Source organism: Eurytemora carolleeae, unplaced genomic scaffold (assembly GCF_000591075.1).
Source record: "Eurytemora carolleeae unplaced genomic scaffold, Eaff_2.0 scaffold90, whole genome shotgun sequence".
In the NCBI taxonomy this organism is placed as follows: domain Eukaryota; kingdom Metazoa; phylum Arthropoda; class Copepoda; order Calanoida; family Temoridae; genus Eurytemora; species Eurytemora carolleeae.
Window position 1 is genome coordinate 423,435 of NW_019396120.1, and position 10,873 is coordinate 434,307.

The 10,873-nt window shown below is 35.8% G+C and overlaps 1 protein-coding gene across 1 annotated transcript; it reads right to left on the reverse strand.

The window, feature by feature from the left end:
* Window positions 1–753: 753 nt before the first annotated feature.
* LOC111695527 (mediator of RNA polymerase II transcription subunit 13-like) lies at window positions 754–10,195 on the reverse strand. Its single transcript, XM_023464895.1, has 14 exons — window positions 9,996–10,195; window positions 9,000–9,100; window positions 8,399–8,454; window positions 8,067–8,203; window positions 7,707–8,021; window positions 7,024–7,200; window positions 5,651–5,764; window positions 4,583–5,416; window positions 4,076–4,163; window positions 3,730–3,803; window positions 3,122–3,187; window positions 2,309–2,521; window positions 1,537–1,698; window positions 754–958 (listed from the first exon to the last, which is right to left on the reverse strand). The coding sequence occupies exons 1-14, from the start codon at window positions 10,062–10,064 to the stop codon at window positions 773–775; spliced, it is 2,592 nt and encodes an 863-aa protein (XP_023320663.1). The 5' UTR covers window positions 10,065–10,195; the 3' UTR covers window positions 754–772.
* Between the last annotated feature and the right edge of the window lie 678 nt (window positions 10,196–10,873).

The following is a 10,873-nucleotide window of genomic DNA, read 5'->3' on the forward strand; positions in this document are numbered from 1 at the left end:
CGTTTTAGGGTGATACATTTACTTTATCACCCTACATCAGGGTGATAAAGTAACTTGATCGACCTGCTATTAAATAAGTTGAGTAAAATTGAATTTAACTTAACAGTATACTTGTTTTTGGAATGTGTATCATGCGTGCGAAAAAGTTTTTGCTGTGATTTTTATTTTTGATAGTTTCGTTCGTTCGTTCGTTCGTTCGTTCGTTCGCACTTAATAATTCCCATAACAATGACATTATTCCCNTTTTGAAAGAATTGTAACTACAAAATCCTTACACCTTTTCAACCTGTTGATTTAGACCTTTAATAATATAAAATTCTTTTATCTAACAAATTTAAATATCTAAGGTCTGCGACATCAAATTGCAAAGATATAAGGATTAGAAAATAAGCCATTAATTCCTTTTTAAACAAACCGAGTTCTTTCCGCGAACTCTTATTTTTAAATCCCTATTTCTTTGCAACCTAATGTCGCAGACCTATAATTATATCAAACAATTCATTCTGTTAAATAAAATAATATAAGTTAGAAATGTCATGTACATCATCAGGTTGCATAGATTTAGGAATTTACAAATTTTGGTTAGTGGATAGAAGTTATTTTCTTTGTCTGTGAAAATGTTATTAATCGTTTGGTTCTCAAAAAAATGTTCTATAAGGGTTCCTCCTTCAAAACAACCAGCAATGGTTAGAGAGACCCAAGCGTTTAGTAAAAAATTGCTATTTTTAAGCCGAAATAACTTTATATCTACCTATCTAAATATATCCGTTTCTCAGCTTACCGTTATTTTTCTGCCTGGTTTCCAGATTGCTTCCGCTGGTAGGTGTAGAGGAGGTAAAGTAGCACTGTACAGCTGGCTGAGTGGAGCAAACTGGGAGGTGGAGAGGAGACGGTTCAGATCCTCCTCATAGTATAGTTCATGGGACTCAGGTTCAGGGGACCGTGGTTCATGCTTCACCTAGATATACACAGGATCAGAATAGGGATCGGGATTGTCAGGATTAGGATTATAATATCAGTATGGACGATCAGGATCAAGATAAGGATCAGGATCAAGATAAAGATTAGGATCTAGATGAAGATGAGGATCAAGATAAAGATGAGGATCAAGATAAAGATAAGGGTCAAAGATCAAGATAAAGATGAGGATTAAGATGAAGATGAGGATCAAGATAAAGATGAGGATCAAGATAAAGATAAGGGTCAAGATGAAGATGAGGATCAAGATAAAGATGAGGATCAAGATAAAGATAAGGGTCAAAGATCAAGATAAAGATGAGGATTAAGATAAAGATGAGGATTAAGATAAAGATGAGGATTAAGATAAAGATGAGGATTAAGATAAAGATGAGGATAAAGATAAAACTGAGGATCAGGATCAGGATAAGAATTATAAATATCAAGATTAGGATATAAGGATCATGATTACAAAAAATACGGTCTTTTCAACAACAAAAATGAATGAGCTAGATCAGAATTCCGGATCAAGCTTTTCAAAAATGGATCGGAGCTTTTTTTGTGCCTTATTGATTGCACCTGTTCGCTTGCATAGTGTACATCATGATCTTGAATATCGGCGGGAGAATGGATCGACGGGTGCTCGTGGGATGGAGGGGTAGGGAACATCTGATGCAGCTGATCGGCGGGTAAACTCGGCGGTGGATCCTTTGGCCGGTACATCTTCATGTTATCAATATCCTGAAATATTTGATCGTTGATTTATATCAAGGTTTACTCACAAGGGTGTATATATATATTCATGAATAACCCCCCCCCCCCCGAAATATCAAAAGGCAAGTTTTTTATCTTTTCGATATTTAAAAGACAAAACTTGGTTTATTTCCCCAGTTCAGCTAAGAAAACTCTATACACAAACCTAACAATTGTTTGGGAAATGATTTCGCAAGAAAATATACACCCTTGTCTACTTCTCTTAAAAACGAAGGGACCGGCGATGTAATTTCTAACAACTCTCAATTTACAAAATGTCTGATTTACTACAATTTAAATTTATATCTGATCAACAACGTAGAAGGGTTCATCGTGTTTAGAGAAACCACAATTTTCAAAAAGAAAAAAATCATTCAAGATCAGACAGTTAAAGCTTTCAAGGGTATGTTGTGAATTGGTCTTTGAAAATATCATTTTTTTAAATCGTCAATCAATCGATCATTCATGATTAATTCAATAGTAATTGATCGTATCAGTAGAAATGGAATGCCACTACTCGATCAATGAGATACAAGGTAAGTAACCTCTATAAATCAATCAATTAAACAATCAATATTTTATCAGTCGGTTCCTTTACCTTGATAGAAGAAGGTGGTGTTGGAACAGCGGAGTGAACGTCCATGCTTAGCTCGGTATCAGAATCATCGAACATGTTATCTAGGTCATGAATCGACGGTTTTAAACCGTCGGCGGAGAATAAGTTGTCATCTTCTTTCCCATCCTTCTTATCATCCGGCTCTGCTTTGATTCCGCCTTTAGGTAAAGCGGATACATCGCCGTTTGTTAATACCTGAACAACAGTTCATTAAAATAATTGTTCAAATTTTTTAAAAATGGAAGTTGGGGGGGGGGGGGTAATGTGTTTTAGACAGGATTAAAATGCGTATTGATGGCTGATCTAGCAAAGATTTGAAAATGCATTAGATAGGAGTTGTGGTATAACTTTAACACAGTTTTATATCAATTTCTCAGAGCAGTTACATCAGATAGAACTAAAATTGGTCGCGAACAACTCCAAAATTCTTTTAACAGTCCCTTTAAAGGAAGATTGGAAGGGACCCAGGATGAGACTAAGGTATTAATGACTAAATAAACAGTGCTCAAAAAAATGATTAAATTTTCAGTGATCTAGGACGGATTAATCAGTTGTTTAGGACGGATTTGACAGTGGTCCAGGACGGATTAATCATTGGTTCAGACCAGATTTATCAGTGGTTTAGGACGGATTAATCAGTGGTTTAGAACAGATTTATTAGTGGTTTGGGACGGATTAATCAGTGGTTTAGAACAGATTTAATAGTGGTTTGGGACGGATTTAATCAGTGCTTTGGAACAGATTTATTAGTGGTTTAGGACGGATTAATCAGTGTTTTAAGAAGGATGAGCAGACCTGAGAGACTGGTTTTCTCTCTGGGTCTGGTTTGACCCTAGGTACAGGACTGGGCGGTAGCTCCTTCTGAAAGATAAAAAAAGTATAAAATATCAGATTTTTATGGAAAAATATTAAAAGCTTAAGAATATTGCTAAAAACCAGATTAATATCAAATTTGAATCATAAAATGTTGAAAACCTTTTAAACAATTATGGATTGGGTTCTCCAAACAATATGTTTCAAAAACAAGGTTTTACTAAAACAAAAGTTATTTTGAAAAAGTAGATTGTTAAACCTTTAGAAATACTGATAACTAGGATCTCTAAACAAACAACAAAATTAAAAGCCAATTTTAATTTAATTGGTTTAATTGGTGTGATTATGTTTATATATCACGGGTGTGATAATTTAAAACATCTCTTTTCCGACTTCATTGGCCGTTCAGGAATTCAGCCAGTTATCGAGCTTGTTGTTGAAAATGTTCAGGTTCCCAGCACTTTTGATTTCATATGGAATATCATTCCATATATTGATAATCATGTCATGCCTTAAAAAACCTTAAAAAAGATTTTGGGCACTTTTGGTCTTAAAAAGCAGATTTTGATAAGAAAAAATGTATATCAAACCTGAGAAAAGAAACTGGACTGGGATCTTCGTCGGTACATCGGCCGTTTGGGATTCGGCTGCCGATTATCTTGGCCTAAACGAGAGAAATAATTTGATATGCAAAAAAGGGGATTTGCTAGAACGATTGATATTGTAGAATAAAGGATAAGAAATGATGTTATGAAACCAAAATTAATTTGAATGAAAAATTCTTGAAACAAGCAGACGATTGCATTTCGTTTGAATATTATTAAGGAATAAAAATGCAGAGAAAATAACCTGATCAGAACTGATCTATATTATGTCACACAGGACCCTGTTTTTTTAAATAATAGTTTGCAAAATTATTCAACAAGTAAATGCTACCTTTAAATCGCTTGACAGGATGCGAGAGCCAAGCATTTAGTAATTTGTAATCGTAAGCACTCGACAATCCGTCCTCCTCCTCCTCAACCTGGAGTAACATCATTATATTGATACATAGTTCACTTGTTAGTCTGTTAGTCTTTATTCAATATTTGCTATCCAATCAACGTCAAAACAGCTGAACCAATCGGGCAACACACATCACCCCAGAAGAGGTTGAAAGTAAAAAATGTTGACAGAAATCTATAAATCTACCAATCTACCATAAAATATGACAAAAATCCGCAAAATTTTGCGTTTCACAAAATCGAAGAAAAAAGTGGCAGCTTTAAAAGTACTGCTTAGTTTGTTGCTAGAAGAGGAGCGAGGAGCGCCCTGCAAGCCTGGTTTAATATTGTTCTTTGTTTAACGATTTACTAAGAAAAACGTTTTTTTTTGTTCTTTTGAGCTGAGCCGAGCAAATGGTAATCAATGTTAACAAAAATATTTGTTAAACTTAAAGTCTACCTCATAATCTTTACTCGGCAACGAAGGTCGTTTGCTCAATTCAATTCCAGATTTAGTATCACCAGCTCCGGTGCTGCCAGGAAACATGGTTTCCGGCGCCGAGAATACCATTTCCGGATCCGGTTTTATCTCACTTGGTTCAATCCGTTTATCCGGTATTGATGCACTAACAGGACGGTATGGAGAAGGAACCGAGCTGGGAGGTTGAGACCGTGGGTTTCCCGGTGTCCGTGGGTTTCCAGGTGTCCCTGGGGTTCGGGGGTCGAATGGGGTGGTTGGACCATTACTGAGCGGAGGATGGGGGGATAAGAGAGGCATCATACCATCCCCGGGGGTTTTTACACTCTCACAACCCGTCCTTGGTGTCACTGGTCCAACACTCATCGGAGAATGAAGAGGCAGTCCCTCACTAGGGACTCGGTTGGCTTGGACACCGATTTGCGTTGACAATCGTCCGGCGGCCACAGCGCTACAAATCCCCTCCTGGTCGAGAGTCCAGCCGAGTTCGTCGACAATCTCCGTCTTCTTGTGGAACGGATTCTTGGTGTGATACTTGGTACGGAGCTCCTTGAATCTCTCCCTGGAGAAGGATTTAGGTTTGAGTTTAGGTTTCACAGGTTTGGCAGGATTGGAGTACTCCCAGTTCTTGAGGAAGGAATGATTTTCCTTGGTTTCGTTGTGCAAATCGTTCTCTTGGTTGAGTTCCGGATGGGGAAGGGTTGAGTCGTTCCAAACCCTAGTCTGGAGCCCGGAACTCGGGTTGAAGGTTGTGAGTAGAGGATGGTTGGAGACAGTAAAGGGTCCAGGTTCAAGGTTTCCTTCAGTCAGGGTTCCCTAGATAATAAGATTTTAAATAATTATACTTTTCCATTCTCTCTCCCCCACATCATGATCTCCAAAGAATAATAGCTTAACATCAAACTGGCCAACACCATCATTATGTATTTGATTTAAAAAATATAAAATGGAAAGAGAAGATAATTTCATAACGTGACGTTAATCCGTCAAAAAAATGATCGATTCCATCAAAATTAGCAAGTTTCCCCCCTTAATTAGCAGATAAATTACCTTATAAGTATAAAGTGGTTCTCTAGTACTGGGTTCAGGTAGACCATGGTTATCCAGGTCTGTTACCAGGACATAGGAGGTCGGGTAGATTAATCGCACACCGGATACAACAACCTTAACAATCGATAAATCAACAATCAATCGATTGATTGACGGGGTTTAGCACACAAAAGTGCATTAAGATTTTTTGGAAATAAGTTTAGTATAATCTCTCTTATCCATAGGAAAGCCTGATAAGTTATGTCAACAAGATTCTGAAAAGAAAAACAAAGAACCCAAAATACAAATTAAAGCCCGTAGCCTGAACTTTTAGCTTACAAGGTGTAGAAAACTTTTACAGTGAATTTCATCACTTGAAGAATTAAATGAACTACTAAGCAAATGTGTCGATAATCTCAAAAAAGTGTTTGTATTGTTTAATTATATTCCCACTAGGGAAGGAGAGTATACAATATACATGAAACTTGGAAATTTGTATATTAGACATTAAAAAGAAAGTTTTCTTGTCCTTCTAGATACTTCTTAACCAAAAATTCATTTATTTTCGCGTTTATATTTTATATTGTTCCTAATTTAAAAAACCTAACACCTGCGGAAAAAAAGTTTATTTTCAAGGAGAGGGGTGGCCGGGGGATAAATTTTCAAGAAAATAAACATCCCTTTTTTAACAAAAAGTTGTGCAGTCACAAAGAAAATCTCGTTCTGTATCAAAACATACATAAATTTTATTTCACGACGCGTTGGCATAAAAAAAAACTAAGATGACGAACTATTTGTTAAATTCATTAAATCCGATCTATTTCTTAAATTGAAATCTATGCTATTGTAGCTAGCATAAAACAAGATATAGGTCAAAAGATATTTGAGTAGTAGACATTATTATAAAACTCACACATTCCTGAAAGTGCAAATGCAGCTAAAAATATGCATTTAATTGATTTTATCAGAAACATGTAAAGTTCCTGTTGAGGGGAATAAACATTCATGTTTTTATCAATTAACAAGATCGTCTGAAAATTCGTCTTTTACAGTTGTTGTTAAGAGATAAAATTACCCCCCTCCCCCCGTAGAAAAAAAAAATTTCAGGTATCAGAGACAATGCTTAAGATCCGGATCCGTTGGATCCGTAAAATTTTAACTACCTGGACCCGGATCCGCAAAAATATGCGGATCCATGAATCCGAATACAAAGGGCAAAATATCAACCAAAAATTAAAATTCTGATTTGTTAAAAATTCCGTAAATCTTAAAAAAATGACCTGGATCCGGATCCGAACCCGCATCAAAATTAAATGGATCCTAGGCACTGATGAAATGTGAAAATAAAATATTAAAATCAAAAATAGCGAAAAGAGTCAAATAAGTAATTTTACCTCAACAGCTTCTGGCATGGCTATAAGCTGTCCTGAAGCATCCCTGCTCTCATACCCGTTACTGTTCAGGGGCCAGAAAGCTTTCCACTCCTCCAGGAGCCCCTTCAGCTTGGGGTCCCCTTCCTGGAAGGTAACCCCTGTCAGTGTAGCTGCCATACCATACGGAGATAGGATAACCTTAAAACATAAACCAGGATTAAAAAAGCTCAAGGTAGTGATGTGCCTTCAGTTGGGTCGTTTCTTGCCTATTTTTATTTCAATGTCAAAATTTGGCATATTGTAAGAAATGCAAATTTTTTCTCAACTTTTTCTCTACTATGTACAAAGTACAACGTATTACCCTGAAAGAAGATAAATGTAAAAAAGATCCAAAAAGTGGTTGTAACAATGTTTTTGTATCCTAGTTTTTAAAAGAATGATTTTGAAAAGTTTAATGATAGCAAGCTTCAACATATTACATTTTAAAAATTTTGGAAATATTATTTTTTTTTAACGATACCGTGAACAGTCTCTTTAAGAGAATAAAAGTTTAGAATTAGATGGCGGATTCAGTTGGGATATTCTTCTCTTTTCAAAAAAAAGTATTAAAAACTTGTTTTTAGAGTAGGAAGCGATTCCCTTTTTTCGCGGATTTTCATTCTTTTCTCGATATACACTTAGATTTTGTTTATATTTTTAAGTACCTGAACAGTTGACGCCATGCTTCCCGCCGCGCTTACATGCGCGTGGGTCAACCTCCTGACCGGGGCGTGCTCGCGCACATCAACTGATGCACACACCGCGCTCTCTCCATGAATAAAGTAGGAGAAGGAGAAGGATAAATGGCTGCTTTTTGGTTTCTCTGATCCGTCAAAGGGTTGAACAAACCATTTTCCGAGTCTAACAAACTCTCTGCTAAGAAGAGATTGTTCGATGAGATTGTTCAGCGCCTTGAAGAGCAGAGTTCGAGCCTCATAGCGGATACCAGACTCCCAGCTCCCAGATACTTCAGTTATCTCCTAAATACATAGAATAAAACTAAGTCTGCAATTTGTAAAGTTAACAAAGCTCTTGAGGTGCGCTGGTTTCTCTCCATACCAGAAAACCCAGAGCTCCCTGCACTGGGACAACTGGTTCTTGTCGTCGTGCCCCGTCTTTGGAGTCTTCACCGGGTTCCCGGCGTTGTCGAACGAATAGTCGACTAAATAATTTAAAATAAGAATTTTCATAAATCAACTGATGAGAATTTAACCTATCCAATGAAAGGAGTTATTTTCATTTCGTTTATTTAAAATATTTCAGTTTTCAAACTATAAAGCTTTTATGAGTCAAAGGCAGTAAAATATCTGTCAAAATGTACAAAACAATGTTGTGGATTTTTATTTGTTATATTTACCGAGATATCTTCGTGGGACCCGTCTCCAGACAGATAGAAGACCTGCATCCAAGCATCTGCAATTGATAACAATTGTTTAAATGTTTATTTCCGGGTCTTTAGATTGTAAATATCTGGTCTAGGGGTCTTTAGATTGTAAATATATATGGTCTAGGGGTCTCTAGAAGGTAAAATTTCTGGTCTAAGGGTTCTAGAAATAGTAAATTTCTGGTCTCGTCTCTAGATACTAAATATCTGGTTTAAGGGGGGTCTCTAGATGGTAAATATCTGGCCTAGGGGTCTCTTAGATTGTAAATATCTGGGCTAGGGGTCTCTTAGATTGCAAATTTCTGGTCTAGGGGTCTCTAAGATAGTAATATCTGGTCTAGGGGTCTCTAGACAGTAAATTACTGGTCTCGGGGTCTCTAGATGGTAAATAACTGGTCAAGGGGTATCTATGATAATAAATACGGTCACTAAATCAGTAAATAATTGGTCTAGGCCTCTAGGGGTATCTAGATATAGCAAATATCGGGTCTAGGGGTCTCTTAAATAATAAAAATCTAGTCTAGGGATCTCCGGATATTTTTTCATCCCAAAAATGTCCTGGGGGGGTGTGTACCTTGCAAAGCTGGAGAGAACAGGATCCTCTAAAGGTTCTGCCACATTACTAGTATTCTCATCTGCTCGGAGTACAACCCATTTTATTCCACACACATCCGTCTTAATGGAGGTAAAAGTAAACAGAAGGAGAATTCATTGAAGAAGCCTTCGAAATCATTTTCGAAGATTGGAGAAGAAGGAGAAAGATGTTTGAAAATGGGGGAGAAATAATTTTCAAAGAAGGGGGGGGGGGATTAGTAAATTAACTAAGTTTTTCGCCTGAATAGCAATTTATCCCTCAAAAATCAAGTATTTCCTTGAATCTTGATTATTTTTACTTATAATGAATTATTTTCGGTATGGAATCAATTATTGTCCATGAACAAACCCTTTAAAGTTTGTTGCGCTCCTTAAAATAAATTTGAGAGAGTGGGGGGGGTACATTTTAAAAACAACAAATGATCATACATCATAACATTAACATTAGAATTAAGAGATAGTTACCCGTAATCATTGGTAATCTTAAAATTGGATAATTTTGATTTAAAATAATTCGAATGTTATCTATAATTTCTTTTTTAATCTAGGTCTTTAAAGTAAGTACAATATACAGGGTCCAGGGGGGGTCCAAAGATCGTTCACTAGGACAGACCCATCGTTCTCTAGGAAATTACCGCAGATATTATGAATTAAATACAACTTTTAGAAACGAAGCCGGCTCAAGCAAAATAAATGAATGAAATTGTTTAAAACTTAATTTGCAAGTAAGGATCAAAATCTAAAGCTGTTAAAAATAAACCGGCGAACAATGTATATTTCAAAGCAAAGAATTGAAAACCGAAAAAAACAATTGTCGTTTGTTTACACAACAAAAGAAAATACATAAACTGGGTTTAAAAAATTATGACAAGTATAGAGTAATATCTTATACTATTCGGACGATTTCTACATGTGAGACATACTAAAAACATGATGAAAAGTATGGTTTGCCCAAATTGATTAAGAAATCACTCACCAAAGAATAAAGATTTGAGTGGCAGTCCTCCAGAGAGGCTCCATTGGTTTGCGAATTTGGATTCGTCATTACGAATTCCGCATTTTTGCTAATTTTCACCAGTCTGCATTTTTCTATTTAATAAAACAAGTTAATTGTTTTCACTAAAACACTGTGCATGAAGATCCAAACATGGCGCTAGGCTGGAAATAACAAGCAGTGAGGATCTAGCCTCTAATTGGTTCAGTGTGTGTCACGTGACCACCAAGGAAGTAAAAATGGCCGAAAGGGAAACTTTTCATTTTCCAGTATCGGGAATATACTTACAGACATTAAAACCCGTAGAATAATCTTGAGTAAATCCGCAAACAGACTCAAAGTCCTCAAAGGGATCGTATAAATAAGTTTTCATTGCATGCAGTCCGATAGATGACATAATCATCAATTTTTTTTTCTAAATAAAATAATAACCCTCATTATATTCCTAAAAGGATTGTATTAAACGATTGCCACAATTATTAAAAGTATAATAGATCGCATCAATTGCAATTTATAAAAATTTAATTCATTGCAGTTAAGAAAAGTTTATGCCGAAATGGTCATAAAAAGAGTAAAAAAATTTCTACTCAATAATTTATACTTGCAAGAATAATTATACCCTTATAATATTTATCGGAACTATAGGACAGGGCACAATGAATTCAGGTAATACATAAAATGTACATGTTAATTGTGCGTAATCCAGCATGGCTATAATTGAATGAATTGAATGTGACATAAATTAATTACCAGTATATATTAAAAATCTTTTTTTTTAATTTTAACTTTTTCATGGGAATTGAAATGCTTCAAATTTACGGAAGAATGGCAATACTATTACCATTATATATAAATGTGTA